Genomic DNA, 24,032 nt, shown 5'->3' with positions numbered 1-24,032 from the left:
ATGTACAAGTTTCTGCATGAAAACAATTTTTTATTTCTTTGCAATATATGTCCAGTAATGCAATTGCTGGGTGTATGGCAAGCCCATTTTTAGTTTTAAAAGGAACTTCTAAACCATTTTTCCAGAATGGCTGTACCATTTTACATTTCCATGAGCAACGTGTGAATGATCCAGTTTCTTTGCCTCCTTGCCAGTACTTGGTAATGTTGTTATTGCCTATTTTAGCCACTTATCAGATCTGGTAAATGTTTTGTTAGCTTTATACCTAAGTATGTGATTTTCTTAGGAGCAGTTGTAATGATGATGTGTTTTTTTCTTCCAGTTTCCACATTTTCATTGGTAGTCATAGAAAAGAAATTGTTTTTTTGAGGGTTAATCGTGTCTTATAACCTTTCCGCACTCATTAGTAGTTCTATGAGTTTTTGGTTAAAATTCTTGGGATTTTCTACGTAGATAGTCATGTTGTCTGCCAACAGAAATAGCTGTACTTCTTTTCCAATCTGTGTACCTTTTTAAAAAATCTTATTGCAATGGCTAGAACTTTCAGTTCTCTGTTAAAAAAGAGTGGTTCCGGCGAACATTCTAGCCTGGTTCCTGACCCTACAGGGAAAGCCATCAGTCTTTCACCTTTAAGCATGATGCCAACTGTAGGATTTTTATAGGAGTTCCTCTCTCTTCCTGTACTGAAAGATTTTCCTTGAACTCATGAATGGCTTAATTTTGTCGAATGTTTTTTTCGGCATCAACTGATACAATTTTTAAAATTTTTATTTTCTTAACACTTGATATGATTTTAAACATTTTCTTTGTTTACCTGTTAATATGATGAATTAAATTGATTCGTCTTTGAATACTGAACCATCCTCGCTTGTCTGGACTAAATCCTACTTGGTCATGGAATATTATTTTATATATATATATATATATATATATATATATATATATAGTTGGAATGTTTTTTTGCTTTTTACTTATCCTGCCATTTACTCTGACAAACGTAGGATCCAGAGCGGTGCCTCTTTATAAATGAGCAAAACCGTATGCCATAACTGCAGTTCTTGGCATAAGTGTACCTTTGCCTCAGGCAAGGTTCCCAGCTGCTATGGTGCCACCTAGAGGACACATATGTTTCCTTAGGACAGAGTTTCTCAGTCTGTACATTTTGGGCTGCATCATCCTTTAGTGTCGGGACTCCCTTGTCCATTGTAGCACCCATCCCTGGTCTACCCACTAGATGCTACCATGCCACTTGCTCTCTGCCAGTTGTGACAGCCCAGAGTGTCTCTAGACATGGGAAGCGGGGGCTGTGGAAATCACCACCGTTTCCATCAAGAACCCCTGCCTTGGTACATTTATCCCCTCCTACCCCTAGCTGGGGGCAGTGTCCTTTTGTCTTGGCTACGGAATGAAGGTAAGTGTGCAGTCATAGACACTACCAAAGGATCCGCCTTTTTTTTGCTTTCTAGGGCTGCACCCACAGCATAGGGAGGGGTTCCCAGGCTAGGGGTCCAATCAGAGCTACAGCTGCCAGCCTACACCACAGCCTCAGCAACACGGCCCAAACTGGGTCTGCAACCTACACCACAGCTCACGGCGACGCCGGATCCTTAACCCACTGAGCGAGGCTGGGGATCGAACCTGCAACCTCATGGTTCCTAGTCGGATGCGTTTCCGCTGCGCCACAATGGGAACTCCAGATCTGCCTTTTTAAGAGCAGTGATAAAATGTCTCATGCCTTCTGAGTATTTACTATGCAGATCATGCCAGCACTCTACCTGTGTCGTCGTCTTTAGTGTCCAGATCCAGTGAGGAAAGGTGCTGGTAACATCCCCACTTTTCACACTGAGGCATCAAAGGTTAAATGACCTGCTCAAGGTCACACATTTTCTAAATGGTGGAGCAGGTCTGTGTGACGCCACACCTCATGTCTTTGCCCCTAGGATCCACCTCCCTGGGACCTGATCCTGTCACTCTCGCCCTCACATCCCTCAGTGGACATAGTGCATCTCCCGGTCTGGTCTGGGCACCTCACTCCTTCCACATCCGACCCCAGCTGCTGTCCCCACCCTGTGCTACACAGTCCTTCCACCCGCCCGCCATCACAACTACCCCTCCCCCTGCCATCACAACCACCCACGGATGCCCAAGGACCTTAAACCTTCAGGCCTTCCCTTTGGGCTCGTCTCTTAGCCTAGCTGGCCCTTCTCCCTATGCCCAATCCGAAGCTCCACTTTAAGACCCAGCTTGGATAGCTGTTCCTCTCTAGAATTCTCCCTGGCCACTTCCGGCAGAACTCATGACTTCCTTCTCAGTGGTGCCACAATGCCGCTTCTCTGGTCAGCCTCCATGCTGATGCTGAAGAGATGTGACTCCCTGGCCACTTCCCCAGATCACGAGTTGCTTGCAGTGTTGATCAGATGAGGCTCGAGCTCTCAGTGCCTGTCCCTGGGGCTAATCATGTATCTGGAATTGATTGGTTACTTCAATGCAGCATGGTCTCCTTCAGTAGAGAATGGTGTTCTGGCCTGTGAGGAGTTGATATCACTGTTTATTTTGAGTTTCATATCAGTCTAATTGGACCCTGTAGGTCTGTAGAAGATGAGATTCCAAGGGCTTGTCTTTTCCCAGCCTGGCCCCTGAGAATGTGCCTCTCATCAAGTGAACCCGGCAGAGTCGCTAAGGACTCCCAGAGCCTGTCCTCAGAGCCAGAAAGGTGCTGGTGACATCCCCACTGAGTAGAAGTTAATACCATTTTTTTTTTTTTTTTGTCTTTTTAGGGCCACGCCCATGGCATATGGTGGTTCCCAGGCTAGGGGTCAAATCGGAACTGTAGCCGCCAGCCTAGGCCACAGCCACAGCAACATGGGATCCACGCCGCATCTGCGACCTACACCACAGCTCATGGCAATGCCAGATCCTTAACCCACTGAGCAAGGCTAAGGATTGAACCTGTGTCCTCATGGACACTAGTTGGGTTCCTTAACCACTGAGCCACGATGGGAATTCCAGATGGCCTGTATTTATAATTGGTCTCATGAACCCAAGTGTAAGGCATAGTTCTAGAGTCAGGCAGCCCTGGCCCTGAATCCTGGCCCTGTCACTCATGAACTGGATGACTTCACTTTAAGTCACTCCCGTTACATGACATGACGTAATTTCTGTGCCTCTGTTCCCCCACCTGTAAAACAGGGATGACGGTACTCACATTGTGGGGTTTTGGTGAGGATTAAATGAGATAAGACATGCCAAGTGGTTGCACAGCCCCTGTCATATGGCAAGTGCCAGTAAGAGGTGGTGGTGAAGGTGATTATGGTGGACTGTGACAGTGTGCCAACCCCCACCCCCACCCCCGTTTTTATCTGGGCAAGTCAGGAAACCTGGGTCTCTGCCTTCCTTTGCCAAGGTTGTGCTGAGTCAGAGTCAGAACGTTTGGAACCAGAACCCCAGTGGTTTGAGATGGGAGGATTTCACTGAAAACCTTCCAGGCTTCTGCAGTTTGACTTCTTGATCCTGGAGAGCCCTCTAGAGGCTGATCCGTGCAGGTGCAGACTGGGGAGGACGAAGGGAAGGAGGGGCCTGGTGGGGAGCGTGGGCTGGGTGGGGAAAGGCTTCATCCAGGAAAGCAGGGGGTGTCGCAGGGACATCCCCAGGCCAGCATCAGACCCGAATGTGGGTCTTATCACTGTGACGTTCTAGCTGTGGGACCTCAGACAGACCCCTTCTCCCCTGTGGGCCTCAGGCTGAGAAACATGGAGAAGGAAGGTGGGCTAGATATGTGTTTCCCAAAGATGATTTAGGGGGTCTGGACAGTCATTTTGAAAAACAGAATATTTATGTATTTTCTTGTGTTCCCCCAAAAAAATAGTAACTCAGATTTTTTAGTTTATAGATGTTGCTGTTCTAAGGAATAAAATTTTTTAAAATGTAAATACACTAAAAGAAAAATATTATGTAAATACGAGTACAGGTGTTATTCTGTTAGTGTGAAAAATCATAAACATGGTAAGCAAAGCAAGAGAAATTTGGGGAAAACCGGCCTAGACTATTTGTGACTTCTCTGCACAGTCCTGATAAGTTAATCGTGTCTGTACACCACCTGGTATTATTCCCTAGCAGAATGGTCACCATTTATTATTTATGCTGCTGCTGTAAGCTCTTTGACTTTATGCCTCAGAATAACACGATGACATAGCTATTATTTACTCTTCATTTTACGGAGCAGCGAGAAGCCCAGTCATACCTGCCCAAGGCCACGTTCGTGTGGGTTTGAAACCGAGCTCTTCCGCCCCCAGAGTTACAGTCCGCCACAGTGCTTCCCATGGACATGCCCATCTGCACTGGGAGCCCAATGGCAGGGTCTGGACCATCCAGTCTCAGTGTTGTGCCCACAGGTCACTTTCCTGTCCAGCTGGGCCTCAGGGCAAGCTGTGGAGCAGTGGCCACAGGCTGACTCTGGGCATCAGGGGGCTGGCCTCCCAAGACCTGTGAGAGTAACTGTCCCCTCCCTGACCTGTGTGCATGTGGTGAGGAGGGGCCGGCTGGGGGTCAGCAGTCCCGAAGCCTTGTCCTGGGCCCTTCACACACCTGCTGCTTGGCAGACTTGTCCACAAACCATGGAGGGTTGTATTGAATTAGAGGCATTTTTTCCAAATAGTGTCTTGGACCCCACCCCCAGAGGTTCCGATTTCATGTGTCTAGGGTAGGGCCTAGGGATCTGTATTTAAGTCATTTGGCAAGGTTTGGGAATCATGGTGCTTCATGATTTCTGGGATCTCTTCCAGCCCCCAAATTCCATGAACCTCAGCCTGGAAGGGCCTGTGGATCCTCGTGACCTTCCTCTGACCCAACCCCAAACAGCCTAAGTGACGCAGAAAATAATAGTTTAAAAAGTATTTTATTGTAAAAAAAAAAAAAAAAAAAAAAAAAAAAAAAAAAAAAAACGAAAAAACAAAAAACAAAAAAACAATGACAGATGCTCACAGTCGCTCACACAGCCATGAACCACCCACATGAATGCCCTCTCACCCACACGACTCCCTCTCACTGTAAGCCCCAGCCCTGTGGGTAAGAGTCTCTATTCCTGTTGCTTTTGATTCTGTCTCCAGAAACAATACACATGAAAAAGCATGGCATTCCCGTTGTGGCTCAGCAGTTAACGAACCTGACTAGCATCCATGAGGATGCAGGTTCGACCCCTGGTCTTGTTCAGCGGGTTAAGGATCTGGCATTGCCGTGAGCTGTGATGTAGGTCTCAGACATGGCTCCGATCCCGCAGTGCTGTGGCTGTGGTGTAGGCCGGCAGCTTCAGCTCCAATTGGATCCCTTGCCTGGGAACCTCCATATGCTACGGGTGTGGCCCTAAAAAGACAAAAGACCAAAAAAAAAAAAAAAAAAAAAAAAGCCGTGGACCAGAAAGAGGGAGGGAGTGGCAAGGCCACCAGAAGTCTCTGGTCCCTGCCACTCCTGGCTACATATATTCTGCACATGTGCACACATATACTATACACAGGCACCTACATGGGCGGACTCGTGCCTGCATTGACCCTCCAGCCCCAGGGTTGAGTTGCCTTGGGTAACGCTTAGACTGGCAGGTGTCTGAGACAGAGGGGCAGGAAAGGACACTCCCTGTGTCTGGCTCCTTGTCTCCCCCCTTCCCTGTGTGGGAGTTCAGATCTCCTTGTGTCTAAAGAAGAAAAATCCCTTTGGGGAAGCTCATCCAGACAGCAAGGTTGCAAAGTGCCTAAGAATGTTTTTTAAAATGAAGAATGATGTCCTTCCTGCCTTTGGCCCAAAGTGCTTGTGAAACTTGGGCTGAAGAACCCAGAGTTCCATGAGGTCTGAATTCTTGAACGAAGACGGTTCAGAGCTGCACAGATCCCGGCAGGCCCTGGCCGGTAGTCACGTGATTGCAAGAGGCAGAGCAGGATGCTTGGAATCAGATTAGAGGAGTAGGGACCTCCAGGAAATTGAGGCCAGGATGCTCCTCAGGAATGCTTGTCACCGCCACTCACCACCTTATCTCCAGTTCTCAGCACGGTGCCTGACCCGGAGCAGACACTGCAGGGAGCCTCGCAGCCCCTCTGCCCTCCAGGGTTGCTGACTCTGCACCTTGTCCCCACAGCAGGCGTGGTGCTTGCCTGCGAGCCTCCAGGGTTCAGCTGTGAGCAGGTCTAAGAGTGTGCCTGACGGGCCGGCCCGTGGTCCAGGCCCTGCCTCCCTGGGACTGTCAGTGAGAAGCACTGCCTCTTGCTCATCCTGGGAGTCAGTTTCTCCTGGGTTTCCCGGGTAACGGCTCTGTGCATCCCCTTTTTGTGAGGTGGGGGGTGCTTAGCTGTTTCTGGAGCTCTACCCCCAGCTTTCCTCTGTCCTCAGGGACTAGCTGGGGGTCTGGCAGAGCACAATTCAAGTTGTGGCAGCCCGGACCAGGTATGGGGGCTTCCCTCCCACTTCGCCAGCCGTGCCAGACTCACCGCTCACAAGACAGGGGACGGTGCCAAGTCCTTGGTGTCCCATCTGCCTCCCTCTGAGGACGACTAGAACATGACCTCCTCACAGCTCCCATAATCACTCTCCACCATGTCGGAGCCCTCGTAGTTGGGGGGGACCTGGGGCTGGCCCCGGCCTGTGGGAGGCCCACCCCCCACCTCACAGTCGGCATAAGAGGGCCCGGCCCGGCTGAGGCGCATGCTCACCCCCTTGTAGCCCCCCTCTGCCAGGCAGGGGCCTCCGCCTCCCTGCCGAAACTGGGAGTGGTAGTAGCTGATGGCTGTGTACTCGTTGAGACAGGGGGCCAGCAGGTGCTCCCGCGGGCTCGGGGGCCGTGGGGGGATCAGATCTTCCAGGTTCTGGTTGCTGTAACGAGGCGGGAGGGGGGCTCGCTTGTTTTCCAGCTCCAGTGGGAAGGGGAAGCCCCCGTAGAGGCCAGCAGGATCTGGCATCACGGCTGGGGTCTGATGGCAGTGAGGCGACGGTGGTAGTGGGCTGGGGGTCACTTCGGAGTGGGGGTATTCCCAGCGTTCCTTCCTGGAGTACGTTGGGGGCCAGACCGTGGCTCCACCAGGGTACACTGCAAGGGAATAGGAAGACAGGGTGACCTCTGAGTTCCCTTGGTGAAGGTCCCAGTTGGCCTTAAAGCTACCCGACATGACTTCACATGTGGCAGAAATGGGTCAAGGAGTGGGTGGTTATGCGACTTATCTGTATGCATTGTCTCTGGCGGCTTAGGTTAATAGCTAGAATCCAGTGGGGACAAGTTCAAAGCCAGAGGTTTAACTCTAGGCCAGCCCATCTTGCAAATCCATGCCACTGATCCAAGAGTCAGTGACTAAGGGAAGAATCTGAATAGCTCCACGCAGCCCACTCCCACTCCTGAAGATAGTAACTCCATCCCAGGTCTTACTGGTGATTTTTATCTCCTTAATTGAAGGAAACAGACACACATCTTGGGCTCGGAGGTCTGATGGCCTCTATCAAGGGGGGGGGCTGATTAAATGAGATGTGACCTGGAAGGTTGGAGATCAGGCGTCCCTGGTCCTAGCTCTGTCCCTGCTACTGAATGGTTGGGTGAGTTAGAACAAGTCACTGTGTCCTCATGGGTCTCGGGTACCCTAATGGCAGAGAGTTAGTCAAAATACCCGGTTAAACTCTTATGAGCCAGAAAATATACTTTGCAAATTCACTTCCTTTTGAGCCAAAGATGAGGGGGAGCAGGTGAAGGCTTCTCCTCTGGGCCAGCCAGGTCTGGCCCAAGGCTGCTATACCTGTAAGACTGGGCAGCCGGAAGTTTGGACTACTGCCTCTCTCTCCCCTTCCAGAAAAGCATAAATATACAGAAGCCCCCCTTTCGCCCCAGGGGTCCTACCCACCCCTATCCAGGGTCTACAGATTTTTTTTTTTTTTTTTGTCTTTTTGCCTTTTCTAGGGCCACTCCCGCGGCATATGGAGGTTCCCAGGCTAGGGGTTGAATTGGAGCTGCAGCCGCCGGCCTACGCCAGAGCCACAGCAACGCAGGATCCAAGCCGCGTCTGCCACCTACACCACAGCTCACGGCAACGCCGGATCCTTAACCCACTGAGCAAGGCCAGGGATTGAACCCACAACCTCACGGTTCCTAGTCGGATTCATTAACCACTGCGCCACAACGGGAACTCCACGGGTCTACAGATTTCTGCTCTGGACCTCAGTCCTATGGAGTGACTTGGAATGTGGAGTGGTGGATTATGGTGCAGCAGAATAAGGCACAGGCTCTGAGTCCAGAGGCCTGGGATCTGGTCCAGCCCCCATGACCTTGACTGCACCCGTTCGTATCCCATCCCTGTGGATTGGACTGGAAAGTGGCCGAAATCCCTTGTGCCTCCGATAACGCAGTGTTTCGGTCTTCTACCCGCTTCTGTCAATCCCAGAGGCTAATGGCCTGTGGCTGTACTGACCCATCTCCTCGCCTGACCAGGTCCTCTTAATGATGGCCTCGTTGTCAGAGTGGGAAGAAGCCACTGCTGGAGGGAGTCTGGGAGGCACGCTGCAGACCACTGGCCGTTGCTTAGAGCTGGGTCCAAAAGTGACGAGTTCACTTGGAGCTGAGGTCTTGCTGGGCTCCAGCTGGTTCAGGTTGTTGCAGGAGCTGGTGCTCAGGGGGTTGAGCTCCATGGCAGGCGAGGTCTGGGTGTCAACACCCACGCTCCTGGCCAGGAGGTCTGGGTCTTCCATGGCTACGGGCTTGTGGGACTTGCAGCGGCGGCAGTAGAAAAGAAGCCCCGTGGAGCTTACAGTGAGGACCAGGAGGGCCACTATGATGATTAGAATCTCCTGCTGCCCCCAGTCACCCCTTTTGATCTCAGGGGTGACAAGGCAGTGTCCTTCTGTGCAGCCCCTTGCCTCCATCTCACACCTGCAGAGACAGAGAAGCAGTCGGGGGGCCAAGTCACTATACTGCCCTTTCCACGTCCCGCCTTAAAAGGTCCGTGGAACAGAGACCTCTGTGTTCAAGCCCGCCTCTCCAGTTTTACACACACACACACACACACACAAAGGTGTGATTATCACACATATCAGCACACCAACTTTACTTTCACGTCAGCATTCTATCCTCCACCAGTGAGGTGTGGGACTCAGCTATCCCCTCATTCATGACCATTTGAATCTAGGTTCTGTGCACGTCCGTTTCTTTCCACCTGTGAGATCCAAGCACTGGATACACTGCCCACCCCTGAGGCCAGATTTCCAGTCACAGACCACGGTAGAGGCAGCCAGCAACCCGGCTGTCCTCTGGGTCAGGCGTCACCCAGCAATGGCATCAGGCACCAGTGGCACCTGTTCTTTTCCACCAAGAGGTCGCAGGGACCCATCGTGGCCCTCCGCAGACCTTACACTGGACGGCTTTCCCAGAGGGCGCACCTAGAACCGTCTGACCGCTCAGGTCAGCCTCAGTGCAGCTCTCCATAGTGGGAGGCTCCTTGGAGACGTCTGTGGCCAGCTTTATCCACTTTCGAGGGAGATTGGGAAAGCCTCTCTCCATCCCACCTGGGTCCCAGTGCCTGCAATTTCACCACCAACAGTTGGCCCTCTTGGGTTAAACGGTGGCCTCCCCCAAGTTCCTCTTTTAAAATGCAGACACCACTTTCAACCAGGAAGCGTCCTCTGGACACATCTGCCAGAGGGAGAGCCCACCCAACCCCTGCTGCAGAGTGAGGGGAGGCAGTGGGGCCAGAAAAGCCAGGTGCTGAGAGGAGGGACTTGGACCATAAACACACAGGGGAATCTTGGACAGGCCCTTTCCTTCTCTAGGCCTCAGTTTCCGCATCTGTAAAATGGGTGGGCGGACTACACCACTGGATCTCATATGCTCATGCCGACCACAAGGGATCCCTGGAGGGCTCGTTATACATTCCAGACCTCATTCCTCGGAGATTCCAATTTAGTTGGTCTAGGAATCTATATTTTTTCTCAAGTCACCCTTGTGCTTTTTAAAGGTCCCCAATGGGAGGTTTCCAATTTCCAAACCAGAGAATTGCCAAAGCCTCTTTATGTCTCGGATTCTAGGGGTGATTCTCCTTCCCCTGAGCCCCCCCACCCAGGCCAGCGTAATATAAGGCACAGGTGGCTAGTGGTGGGGCTTGAGACCCACAGCACTGCCGGTACCAAGTGGAATCATTGTCCCCAGGCTGCTTTCTGGGAAGTCATGGTTCAAAGCCAGAGAATAACAACTCTAGTCATTTTCAGACTTCAGCAAAGACCAGAACTGCCTGAGGAGCTGGTAGGAAATGCGCATTGCTGGGCCTCCGCCTGGTGAGTCCAGGTCAGTAGGTTCAGAATAGGGCCTGGGAAATCTGCCTTGACAATGAGCACCTCTTCTCCCAGAGGGTCTGACGTCAGTGGTGGGAGATGCCTTGCCATGTGGAAGAGGCCAAGAAGCCAAGTAGCTGGGGCGCTGGGCCCCTGGCTGCCTGTTGGCCCCTCTAGGGATCAGAGTGCAGAGGTCATTCCCCAGTGGTTGCCACACTCAGGGCGAGAAGCCACTGGCAGGGGGCCTCTCCTAGGCTTACCTGTCTCCCGTGTAGGGGTGAGGGCAGTTGCAGGAGGCTCCTTCAGCAGAGGAAATGCAAGTTCCCCCTTCCAGGCAGGGCAATGAAGTGCAGTTCTCATTTCTTTGTTCACAGTGCCTCCCAGAGAACTGTGGGGAGCACGTGCAGACATAGCCTGGGAGGAAGGGCAGGGAGGTGAGAGAGCGCCGGCCTGGTAGCCAGGCGGCCACAGATGGACAGGTTCTCTAGGGTAGAGGGGGGCCTCGTGTGTTTGCAGAACCCAGCATTCTCACCTAGTTATCCAGTGCCTCCCTCTGCCATATGCACTGTGTTGGGCACTGCTGCCCTGCTGGACAAGAAGCTCTGATCCCTGCCCTTCAACAGCTCACAGTCTATGGTGAACGGGCATCTAAAGGGTAATACTGGGTATCCTCCGAGACAACGCTATTCAGTGTAGTCATTGTCCTAAGAATTGTCACGCATCAGCTCATCTGAGATGGGTTGCTATTTATTGTCCTCATCAGAGACGGGACAAGTTGATGGCAGGTCAGGAAATGAGGCCCAGGGTGTGTATGACATTTGCCCAAGGTCACACAGCAAGTAAATGGCAAATGTGAGATTCAAACTGGACAGTTATAGATAATAGTATATTATTAGTAATTACCATAAAAATAGTTTTACTAGAGGGAAGTGTTGGGGGGGAGGGCACTAGCCTAGATAAGCAGCAGGGGAAGTTTCCTAGAGGCGGTGATACTTTAGTTGAGACCTGAAGGATGAGTAAAAATTAGCCAGGCAGGAGTTGCGGTCATGGCGCAGTGAAACAAATCCGACTAGGAACCATGAAGCTGTGGGTTCGATCCCTGGCCTCGCTCAGTGGGCTGAAGATCCTGCGTTGCCGTGAGCTGTGGTGTAGGCTGGCAGCTATATGTATATTAGCCAGGCAAAATGATAGAGGGGCAAAGGGGAAGATGTTTCAGGCAGGGGAGAAGGTGTGCAAAGGCTTGGAGGAGGGGGTGTGCATGTCATCAGGGCGGGTGGGTCTAGGGATCCAGGGGGAGAGCAGGAGCTACAGGTCTGGAGGTGCGAGGGGCCAGGGCATGTGAGCCCCACGCAGGTATTAGGACTCGAGACTCCATCTTCACAGCCAGGGGAAGCCACTGCATGGTGCCAAGCAGGAAAGCAGCATGTGCAGATCTGCCTGGGATAAAGATTACTTAGACGCTCTGCGAGAAGATGCTGCTGGAGGGAGCGAAGCAGGAGAGCAGGGAGGTGGCTGGTGCAGAGGAAAAAATGAGAGGCGATGGGGGTCAAACCGACGGTGGTGGAAACCCAAAAGTGATGGACTCCTGGAATGCCTTGCAGCTGGAGATGACAGTATTATTAGTCAGGCAAACATGAGAAAATGGGATGATGCCAAGGGGTGACAGGGATACAGGACCCTAGGAACCTCATGCATTTCCTGGTTGAAGGACAGACAGCTGTAGCCATGCCGGACAGCAAGCAGGCCTGATTTAGTTAAAATAACTATTTGCACATGCTGAGTATGTGAATTCCATCTCTGAGGTGGGGTGTGTGTGTGTGTGTGTGTGTGTGTGTAAGAAGCTCTCACATAGGGTCATAAAACGGCACGTATGAGGGTGTCCAGTGCAGCACTGTGGATGGAGGCGGGATGTCCATTGCTGGGGAGAGTGGAGAAAGGTAGGCGCACACACACCTTGGAGTATTGAGCCACAGTTAAAAGCAGTGGAGAAGAATTACTCATGGCAGCATGGATGGAAAAGTGGAGAACATGATACATCCCTTATGTAAGTTAGAAATTCACGCATGTGGAAAACAGTAGAATACATTTAGAAGGAACTCCTCTAGAAACTTGAAATGTTTGCCTCTGAGATTGAGGAAGGGAGAAGGCAGTGGCGTATAGACCAAAGGGGAATAAGAAGGAGAGACTTAGCACAGACCAGTGATGACACTGAGATGTGTGATGAACTTAGCCTTCTCCATCAGAGGGCCCCACTTGCATCCTTCGTCCATCCAGAAATAAGCAGAAAGAAAGATAGCTTTTGTTGGGAGAGAAAGAAGACTCCTGGCCTCCCCTGGTGTAAACCTAGCAGATCCCAACTCATCACTCACTAGACACTAAGGGAAGAGAGGGCCACTTCCACTGGCGTCTGCACCCCGAGCACCTCTTACTTGACAGCCCTGTGACCTTGGGTGAGTTCCTTTAGCTCCTTGGGCATCCCTTATGTAGCCCAGTGTTTTTCTGAGCAGTAAAATGGAGCTTTAATGGCTCTCCTCCCTCCCGATGCCTCCCTCACGGGGCTGTGGTGGAGGAATATGCTTGGGAGACTCCACAGTGCGTCCAACCTGACCCAGTCCTCCGAAGAGCCTCCTGGGATAAGTGCAGGGCTCAGCCCCAGCCTTACCTGCCCCGTGGGTCTGTGTGCACTTCCCACCATTGAGACACGGGTTCTGGCTGCACTCGCGGCCGTGGAAGCAGCACGGGGTGAGGGCCCGCCTCTCCAGCAAGCCTGCAGCCTTCTTGCCATGAGCCAGCAGCTCCAGCGCCTCTCCATTGATCACAACAGCATCCAGGCAGCCTTCGAAGCCCTGGGAGACATTTGGGGAAGAATGCGAGAGGACAAGACCGCCCAGAAAGAGGTCTCCTTCAGGCCTCAGGCCCTGGCAGGTCTCTGGGAGCACAAGGAAGGCTGTGCCTGTGCTGTCAACCAACAGGCGAATGGACGTGTCTGTCACCTCCACCAGAACAGAGTGCCACTCTTGGTCATTCACGTGGACCCGGGAGGAAAGATTTCCATCGAAGCCACCTGGGCAGCGATATTCCAGCCGGAGCTCTCCATCGACCAGCTGCAAAGAGAACCCAGAGGGCTGTCAGCAAAAGCAACAAGTACTTATAGAACGTCCTGCTCAGAGCTACCAGTGCAAAGAATTGCATTTTCACAGCCAGAGGGTGTAGTGCTTGGTGATTTTCAAGGCTGTTTTAGACCCTGTGTTTGTAGAGCATTAAAAACCCCTAAATGCTCTTCTGTCTATGGTCACCTTTGGGACCTGCTCTCCATGGGATGTCTGGGCAGGGATGGCATCTCCTTTTCACAGATGAGGAAACCGAGGCCCAGAGCTGCTTTGCTGAGCAAGACTCTGTCCTTTGGATTCTTCTTCACAGGCCTCTCCAGTGCTCTGCACCCTGAGCCTTCAGGGAGGCCAGACGCCTTCCTCTCAGCCCTGCTCCCTTATTCAGCAATTGCATCTCCAAGACGACTTTAGGGAATCCACGGGGGGCAACTATTTTCGTAATAATCCAAGACATCATTTGCCTCCTCAACTCTCATTCTCTCACATGTACTCCCACGTACAGTGGAAATTTCTAGACATGCACTATCACCACAGATAAAGGCAGAAGTAAATACGAGAAGCCAGCTGGCCTGTATTAAGGCAGACATAAGAGAAGTTTGCAGAAATGTAAAACGATGCCACTCTTCTTTTTTTAATTATGGAAAATGTAAGATTTTTCTCCTAAAAAGGTGGTATTTATGTGAACCTATAATGGGTTTCTTGTTATTAGAATGAATTAGTAAATATTGAAAAGTCTCTCAGTTTAATTTCTAATAATGAAAATGTCGGTAGCTATTACCCACATAAACAAATCTTCCCTGGGCGCCTCTATTATTTTTGAGTATAAATACAGTCCTGAAATCAAAAAGTCTGAGAATCACTGGCTTAGAACATTTTGGTTCACCTCACCCTCAAGAAGAGGGATGAATTGTGGCCAAACATTTTTCTGGTCATTCTGGGCTAAGTAGAACTTTCTCTGGGTGAAATGCAGATATTTAACCCAGCGTTTTCCAGCAATTGGCCATTTGTACAGGATCTTCCTAAGTTTTGCCCTGGTTGAATACTGACTATACCTTTATTTCCTTCAGAAGAAAACTTAGTATTATTATAGCAAATAGAAAAAAAATGTAACTTGCCTTTAATAAAAGAGAATGACAAAAAATAAGTAAAACTTATACAAAACATTGTCATTCACATGCACCCGCATGTTCAGTGCAGCACTATTCACAATAGCCAAGACATGGAAACAACCCACATGTCCATTGACAGACGATTGGATTAGGAAGATGTGGTATATATACACAACGGAATACTACTCAGCCATAAAAAAAGAACAAAATAATGCCATTTGCAGCAACATGGATGGAACTAGGAGTTCCCATCATGGCTCAGTGGTTGGCGAATTTGACTAGGAACCATGGGGCTGCAGGTTCGATCCCTGGCCTTGCTTACTGGGTTGGGGATCCGGTGTTGCTGTGAGCTGTGGTGCAGATTGCAGACGTGGCTCAGATCCTGCATTGCTGTGGCTGTGGCGTAGGCCAGCAGCTACAGCTCTGATTAGACCCCTAGTCTGGGAACCTCCATATGCCGCAGGAGCGGCCCTAGAAAAGGCAGAAAGACAAAAAAAAAAAAAAAAAAAAAAGAATGGAACTAGAGACTCTCATACTGAGTGAAGTAAGTCAGAAAGAGAAAAACAAAACCATATGATATCACTGATAACTGGAATCTAATATACAGCACAAGTGAACCTTTCCACAGAAAAGAAAATCATGGATTTGGAGAATAGACCTGTGGTTGCCAAGGGGGAGGGGAAGGAGTGGGATGGATTGGGAGCTTGGGGTTAATGGATGCAAACTATTGCTTTTGGAATGGATTAGCAATGAGATCCTGCTGTTAAGCATTGAGAACTATGTCTAGTCACTTATGACGGAGCATGATAATGAGAGAAAAAGAATGTAAGCATGTATGTGTAACTGGGTCACTATGCTGTATAGTAGGAAAAAAAATTGTATTGGGGGAAATAACAATAATAAAAAAAAGTGAAAAAAAACCATTGTCATTAAATCACTTTTTTCCTTTGGAGTTCCCCTGTGGCTCAGCAGGTTAAGGATCCAGCACTGTCACTGCAGTGACTCTGGTCACTGCTATGGCATCCCTTGCCTGGGAACTTCTACATGCCATGGGTGCAGCCAAAAAACCCCCCCAAAACACTCCTTTCCCTTACCGAGGACCACAAATCAGTTGATCCTTCCATCTTTTCACCGTCTCCCCTCTGTGATATCCTCATTCCTAATCAAGCTTAAATTGCTTAGCCAAATTCTTGTCCCTCTTTTCCGTGATAGAACTCACTTGACAAACACATACATCCGGTAAAACTCAATTCTTATTCTGTATGAGTATGATGAAACCGAACGTGGCTGGGGAGAAACGCACAGCCTTGCTTAGAGGTCTCCCTTTAACTTCCTGACCTCGAGTCTCACATGAGCCCTTCAGCTACCCAGCGATCACACTGTCTTCCTTAGCCCTCTCACAAGATGACCATATTTATAACTTCTCTTTCCTCAGACCCTTGGCACCTTCTTCCCCACCCTCGCTGTCAGCAATCAGATGGGAACTTACAGGCACTCTCACCATCACATCTGTCCAAGTTGCCCAAAGCCAATCTCTCCCTTTGTTCTAGGTCCTCCCTGCTCCTTACCTCCTAAAGGACAAGATGCCACTGATTCTCCTTTCTCCTTCCTACATCTTTTTTCATTCTCTGCTGGATCATCCCAGTCATCATACAAACATGCTCTTACTGTTCTCATCTTTTTTTCAGTTTTCTTGATCCCACTTCTCTGCCAGATAGTGGTTTCTTTCTTTGCTTTCCCTTTGCAGCCAAATTCCATCCTTGCTCACCACAACACTGAAACCACTGGTGTCAGGGTATTCAGCATCCTCTACATGGCCAAACCCATTGATTGATTTCACTTCCCATCCGAACTTGACCTCCCAGCAGTCTACTGCCCAGCTGATCACTCACTGCTTCCTTCTTGATACATGTCCTTCATCTGGCTTCCCAGATACAATACCTTCTTGGTTTTCCTCCAATATCATTGTCATTCTTTATTGGATTCTCCATGTCCTCCAGCCTCTCAGTGTTGGAGTATCTCAGGGCTAAATCCCTGGTCTAGTCTCTTTTCAGTCTCCACTCCTTGGTGATTTCACCCAGTCTCATGGCTTTCACTACTATGTAAATGCAGAAGCATCCTAGATCTTCATCTCCCAGACCTTTCTCACTTGACTTTGTTTGTCCAGCTCCACTGAGAGGTCTCATAAGTACCTCACACTCACATGTCCAAAATGAAACTCTTGGTTGTCCCCCCAAACCTGCTCTACCCATATCCTTGTCCAGATCTGTTGGTGGAAACTCCATTCCTACTAATTTCTCAGGTCACAATCTTTCTCCTTTGTTTCTCTCTGAGTCCTCAGTCATTGCACCAGAAAGTCCTGTTGGCTGTACCTTGACAATCTTTCCAGAATCTGAACTCTTCTTCCCGGTTCCACCGTCATTACCCTGATCTGAACCGCCATCGTCTCTCACCGGATTTACTGCCTTTTGGCTGCATCTTTCCACTTCCATCCTTGTTCCTCTAAAGTCTTTTCCCGACACAGTGGTCACAAGGACCCTTTTTGCATATTTCACACCATGTTAATTCTCTTCTCAAAACCTTCTGGTGCCCCCAACTCTGCTCAGAATAAAAGCCAAAGTCCTTAAATGGCCTATGCAACCTTTATAGATATGCCCTCATCCTATTACATCTCTGACCTCAACTCCTGTGGCTACTGTCCCCTTGCTCACTTCACTCAGGCCATATTGACGTCTCAACTGTTCCTTAAATATGCCAAGCAATCTTCTGCCAATTCTTATTCCTCTGCCTGGAATGCTGTTCCCCAAGAGGTCTGCATAGCTAAAACTCTCTCACCCCCTTCAAATTATTTTTCAATTATCACCTCAGTGACCACCTTTTAAAAAATGATAATTTCCCACACTCCTGATCCCCCCTAACCTCTTTTACCTTCTAACCCAAAGCACTTACCACGTTTGGACAAATTCTATAATTTTTTGATATATGATGTTTATGTTTATTGTCAGTCTCCCCACAGAGGAGGAAAGCTCTAAGAGAGGTTTGGTCTTAAGACCCAAGCACCTGAAACAGTCACATAGCAGATGCTCAATAAATATGTATTGAATGAACAGGGTTCTAACTAGCTGTCAACGTCTGTTTTCTCTATGTCAAAATGGGAGATGGGTGTGTACAATAGAGATGTTAAGTCAAGCAGGCATTCTGAGACTTTCTCCAAGACATAATCAGAAGGACTGAAAGACCCTTAGAAAGGAAATTCACTTTCCTTATGTGATTCCATGTACCTTACTGCTGGGCTTGTCATCTTGAGCACCCCAGCTTCCCACCGTCTTGGGGAACACTAGTCTGTTACTGAGCAAACGTGACAGAAGCACCAACCAGATCTAGGTGGCCTCGCCCATCTCTCCTTTTGTCTTCAGAGGCTCTCTGCATCCCCAGAACAGCTCGTTATACCTGGACATGTTTCGCCAGGGGGATGGCTTTGCCAGTCGTGACTGGAAGGTCTCGTGTTCTGATCTGGTAGTCACACCCAGCATCCTTGAGAACCAGGCAGGGATTTGCTTGCAGAAGCTAGCCTTCTTGGCCGTTCCTCTGCTGCCCCACCTCCCCGGCCTGGCACTCCCACATGAAACCTCTCAGGCTGGCAGTGCCTTACCTTCAGGGAGAGCCACGCTGTCTTATTGCTGAACAGGAGAATGGCTTGTGACTGGAGAGTTGTCAGACGGAAACGGATGTGCCAGTTCTGAGCCTTTGGGAGACTGTACCGCCAGAAGCTCTGACCGCTAAACCTCGCGGCTGTACCTGTGAGAGCAAACGGAAGTGTCACCCCCACACGAAGTGGTTCCCAAGGAGCCCTCAAACTGCCTTTGTCTCATTCCACCCTGGCAGGCAGAGTCATCACTCACATTTTATAGAGGAAGAAATGAAGCTGTGGGGTAGCTTGTCCAGGGTCACACAACGGGACAGGGGCCCTCACCCTGCATCCCTCCCTTTGGCCTCGGGAACTCTTGCCTTGGATCAGAAACCTGGGTCAGAAACTATGAGCTTAGATCATTAAGAAAGCAAGAATCAAGCCAGAAACATCATCCATCAAATGTGTGGAAATCAAAATTCCCATCTCCATAGTTACCATGTTATTTCTGACACATTTGGGGGAAGAAAAAGGTAGAATTGGAGAGAATTTTGCATTTATGTGTGACTTCAGGAACACTGCACAGGCCGTTTGCCTCAAGATACTGCTGTAATTAGGAGTAAGCACTTCCCACATGAAATGTTGCTGAGAAGGAGACACTTCCGTGATAAGGGAACAGGGCAGGGATAGATAGTGTGGCCAATACTCCGGTGCATGTTCTATGCCCCACAGCAGTTGCTAATGTGCACAGTGAAGAGTCTGAGGCTTCACCTAAAGTTGAGTTTTTCAAGCGTATTTGACCATGGGACCCTCTACTGTGGACTACCTACCTTTAGCCCTTGGAGATGGCATTCTGTGGAAACCCCCTTGGGGAATGTTGTATTATATTAAACAATGCCCTCCCCAGATTTTTAAAAATCCTCTCTCCCCAGAAGTGAGTTCAGCTACTAAATCCTTAAAACCTTAGTGTCAATAAGCTTATCAGTTGTCAGGAGAAGGGATGAGTAGGACAAGCTCCAGATTCTTAGGGGAGAGGAGCTGTTGAAGAGAGGGAACCCAGGCCAAAAGGAGGAGAAAGAACCAGAAAGTTAAGCCCATGGGATTGCCAGATCCTAAGATGCTACCATACTGTATATCTAGAATGTGCTGATTGCCAGCAATTCCATTTCGGCAGGTCATTGTTGGGTGGGATATGATCTAGATTAGGAATCCCCAAAGATTCTTCAGCTGGCTGAATCAGCTGAAGAATCTTTTTTAGGGCATGAGGGAGTTCCTGGACTAGGGGTTAAATGGGAGCTACAGCTGCCAGCCTATGCCACAGCCACAGCAACGCTGGATCCAAGCTGCAGCTGCAACCTATTCCACAGTTTGTGGCAACACTGGATCCTTAACCCACTGAGCGAGGGCCAGGGATTAAGTTCACATCCTCAGGTACACTATGTTGGGTTCTTAACTTGCTGAGCCACAACAAGAACTCCTGAAGAATCTTTTGAAATACAGAATTCTAGGCTCAGTTCTCAGAGAGTAATATTCTGTCGTTCTGGTAGCACTGGGGAATCTGTATTTTAAAAATCTCCCCATGATGGGTGTAGCAGCTGGAAGAGAGCCCAAGGGAGATTTCTGATCATGCTCTAGTCCTTCATCTAAGTGACTACCTTGATCTAGGCTGGTTACACCATGTACTTGGTTTCTGAAAACTTGTCGAGCTACGCATGTATGATACATCTTTCTATATTTCCTGTTTTGCTGGAATGTTCAAACAAACAAAAACCAAACTTCTTTCCAGGTGATTCCAGTGACAAGTAAGCCAGCCTACCTTGTATTTCTCAAAGTGTAACCCTTGGCCCTCCTGTTTCAGAACTGCCTGAGGTGCTGGCTAAAAATGCCAGTTGTAAGTCTCGCCCAAGACCTTCCAAATAAAAACCTCTGAAGGTGTCAGCCAGGAGCAGGTCACTTTACAAATGCACTTCCCAGGTGATTTTGCACAGTCTTGAATTTTAGAACCTCTGCTATCTGAAGCCAGGGCATCAAGGGAGAACCTTTAGCCATCACAGCTTTTGCTGCAGCCAACTCCAGGGTGAGACCCAAAGAAGGACCCTTCCCCCAAACACACCCCAGAGTAGCTCACCCAGCCTAAATCCAGCAGGCCCTGGAGAAAGTCCCCAAATCTTCCAAGAAAGAATTTGCTTAATGCAAACTGGGTGGACCCATAGGTGAGGCCAGGCAGGGGGTGAGGGCGAGCTAGAGGTGATGTCATTCTTTTGCAAATGCCCCTGAGCTGGCCCAGGGCATTGGTCCTAATGCCAGCGGTGCTGGGGAGAGGCTTCTCAGAACACTGAGTTCCTGAAGAGTTTAGCAAAGATCTCAGGCTTTAGAGTGGGACACACAGGTGTCTGAATAACCAGCCCTTCACTGGAGGCTGTATAGTTTGAAGCAAACCAATACAATCCCCATACCTCAGTTTCAACTGTGGATGGGGCTAATGACCCTGAGGCTGTGGTAACAATAAGTTTAGGGAACATACACACAGAGCCTGGCACATAGCAGAGCCTTAGAGTAGCAACTGCCACCATGGAAAGGAATGGCACCCATCACTGATGGGTACTGAGTATGAGACAGCTAGAGGTTAGATGCTTTCATACCCATTAAGTAGTTTATTCCCCAGACCAACTCGGAGAGGAAGATGATATTTTCATTATTTTATAGATGAGAAACTGAAGCGCAGAGGGTTTTAATCACCCACCCAAGGTTACACAGCTAGTATGATAGAGCTGGAGTTTGAACTTGAGCTCATCTAATCCTGGAGGTTAAAACCATCAGACTATAGTAATAATAGCAGCAGGGTTAGTAACTCAGATTAGGTGACCACTTTTGTTATGTGGGCACTTTTCTAAGGAAGCACTTGATATGTAATTCTCATTTAATCCCTACAGCAGTGCAAAGGCACAGAAAGCTTCAATAATTTGCCGAAGATTGCATAGCTAGCAAGTTGACCGAGCTGGGATTTGAACCCAGGCAACTTGACACCAGAGTCTCTGCTTCTAGCCACCATGCTGAATTGCCTCTTGTATTCTTACCATTCTTTGCAAGTTCCAAAAAGTGACCAGAACTAGTATGTTAATCCATGGCTGGATTTTGTGAGGCTGCACCTGTCTCATTGGTGGGCCATGGCCTTTAGCCCCATCAGGACATCCCCCTGACTACCCCAGAGAGCCCCTGCTGGGATGTCCGTCCCTAGAGCCAGGCTGACTGAGCCCAGCAGCACGGTTGTCCTGGGAAAGGCCCATTCCTCACCATTACAGGAGCAGTTCCTCTCCAGGCGGTGCCGCGGGGTCAGGATGCTGAGCCTGGCTGTGCTGTACGTGGGCCCAACCCTGGGATCCAAGTGCACTGTCTCTTGGCAGATTTGTCCCTGGCAGCTTGGCCCCTGGCAGGGCACCACGGGCATGGCTGACCTCATCTGAATTCCCACCGAACGCTCCATCTCCTTGGCTGAGCGGGTGATGACGGATGCCAGCTCCTGGAGCTTGTAGGTGGTCCCGGAATGCCCCTCAAAGACCAGGAGCACATCCACCCCAGCCGTGGCCTCTGCGGGCTGAAGGCTGGCCAGGTGGATGTTGGCTCTTTTGATGTCCAGCTTGTTGCTGAGGAACCTCTGCAGGCCTCTCCAGTGGTCACTCACCAGCTCCTCCGGGGTGAGCTGGGGGAAGCCCATCCACATGGTCTGCTGCAGAGCCTCCCGCCCCGCGTGCCACACATGGACGTGGACCCGGGCACTGGTAGAGAAGGTCCCATCGCTGACCGTGACGTTGAACACATAGCGACCCTGAGGCAGCCCCTGGGCAGCAATGATCTTGCCATCAGATGCGCCCACGGAGAAGTGGCCGGCCAGGCTTTCCTCCCCTGCCAGGCTGTAGGTCAGCGTGTCTTGTGGATCTCGGTCTGTGGCATGGATTTTGCCCACCATGCCGCCCTGGAACTCCTCCTCCCCGAGGGTGATGAAGATCTCCAGCGGGAGGGCAGAGGGAGGGAAGTGGCTCTGCTCCCTGACGTGGACCCTGACCGACGTGGAAGACGAGAGGGGAGGGGTGCCGCTGTCTGACACCTGTGGGCAAAGCAGGCACCAAATTACCATAGGACTGCAGCTGTTGGGGTCTCCCCGAGCGAGTCCCTCTGCTCCAGGACAGGCTCAGGATGTTGTCACATGTGAAAAGGAAAATTGTAACCTGAAAACATCCCACACTCCCACACCACACAGTCAGACTTAACTCCATCTTCTCATCTGACGCCTCTCTGAGCCCCTCCCAAACCCCTCTAGCCGCACCCAGCCTCCTTCCTCTTGGATGTCGCTCATTCTCTTTCCTGAGGAAGGTCATCAAATGTCTCCCAGCAGTTCTAGGGCGCATCCGTCATGGTCCCTGTCAGCCTAAGGAGGTTTTCTATGAGGCTCCTCTTTGCTATGTGACTGGGGCAGGCATGTCTTCTTCAGCTCAGCCAACAAATAGTCATTGAGCGCCTTGTATGGGCCCTCTGCTGCGATCAAGAGAAGAGGTGACAGAGAGGGAACAGCAAGGGCCAGACCCTCAGGTGGGAAAGAATGCTCAACACAACAGAAAGGGACCACTGTTGCTAGAGGAGTGGGCAGAGCTGGGGGCTGAAGGTGAGCAGAGAGGGAAGCCCAGGCCAGCACTGATGGGCTGAGGAGCACAAGGTTGGAACCACTGAAGGTTTTATGCACAGAAGTGACATGACCTCGTTTGAGCAAGAAAAAGATTGTAAGTGTGCCTTCCCCTTGCATATTTTACCAAGCATCCCTACAACTTTCTGCCTGGATGTAACAAGGACGAAGCTTTCCTTCCTCTCCTCAGTAACATTATCACTTTCTCAGACGTCAGCAGGGGTTTTCACAGTTTTCCCTACAGTAATATCTTGTTATGTGGATTCGCTGTGAGTGGATGAGAAAGGTATAAATATTACACCTTCTGCTGGGAATTGTGTGTAACATAGATGAGCTATCAACAGCAACGGCAATATTACTATTACTGCTACGCATAATATGTAGTACTGACTGAGTACCAGCTATGTACCAGTGACTTTTTTTTTTTTTTTTTTTTTTTTTTTTTGTCTTTTTGCCATTTCTAGGGCCGCTCCCGCGGCATATGGAGGTTCCCAGGCTAGGGGCTGAATCGGAGCTGTAGCCTCCTGCCTATGCCAGAGCCACAGCAACGCGGGATCCGAGCCGCGTCTGCGACCTACACCACAGCTCATGGCAACGCCGGATCGTTGACCCACTGAGCAAGGGCAGGGACCGAACCCGCAACCTCATGGTTCCTAGTCGGATTCGTTAACCACTGCGCCATGATGGGAACTCCCCAGTGACTTTTAAATACTTTAAATGCATGATTATATTTTATCTCTCCTGTGAGGTAGGTACCCTGAAGTGTCCTATTTTATGAAAGCTATAACTGAGTCTCAAAGAGGTCAAGTAACATGCCCAAGGTCATACAGCAGATAAGGCCAGAGCAGAAGCTGAACTCCTCCTTGTGTCCACAGCCTGTTTCTTTGCTGGCCTATCGTTCCTCCCAGGGAACAGAAGTAGAAACATAGGACAAATGCAAGAGAGTGATGACAGCACTTCAGCAGTTACTGAGCAATTGTCTGGGCCAGGGTACAGAGCAGGAAGCAGTTACCTTGCAACTCTCCCTAAGCAATCGCACCCATGCCCTTGGCTTTGAGGACACTCTCCATTAGCCCCTACCTGTCCTCTCAGCTGAGGACTCCGATTCCCAGCTACCTAATTGGACACCTCCACCTAGATATCTCATGGACATGTGAAAGGTAACATGTGTTTCATTTTGCCCCATAAACCTATCCTTCCCCTACCTTAAGTCTTTCTAGTCTCAT

At 49.9% G+C, this 24,032-nt stretch overlaps 1 protein-coding gene across 1 annotated transcript in view; it reads right to left on the bottom strand.

The window, feature by feature from the left end:
- Positions 1-4,875: 4,875 nt before the first annotated feature.
- The window catches only part of FAT2 (FAT atypical cadherin 2), an 84,272-nt gene continuing 65,115 nt past the window's right edge, over positions 4,876-24,032 (bottom strand). Inside the window, exons 19-24 of the mRNA XM_021076658.2 lie at positions 21,423-22,233; positions 18,153-18,298; positions 12,944-13,385; positions 10,542-10,695; positions 8,430-8,887; positions 4,876-7,066 (exon numbers count right to left, since the gene is read on the bottom strand). Coding sequence (XP_020932317.2) covers positions 6,534-7,066; positions 8,430-8,887; positions 10,542-10,695; positions 12,944-13,385; positions 18,153-18,298; positions 21,423-22,233 — 2,544 coding nt within the window. The 3' untranslated portion in view covers positions 4,876-6,533. The remainder of the gene's footprint in view (positions 7,067-8,429; positions 8,888-10,541; positions 10,696-12,943; positions 13,386-18,152; positions 18,299-21,422; positions 22,234-24,032) is intronic.

Source organism: Sus scrofa, chromosome 16, assembly GCF_054392235.1.
Source record: "Sus scrofa isolate SSC_HxYL_T2T_F1_AM1 chromosome 16, Sscrofa_HxYL_maternal_Yorkshire_Landrace_v2.0, whole genome shotgun sequence".
NCBI lineage: Eukaryota > Metazoa > Chordata > Mammalia > Artiodactyla > Suidae > Sus > Sus scrofa.
This window is presented reverse-complemented; position numbering and strand designations above follow the sequence as displayed.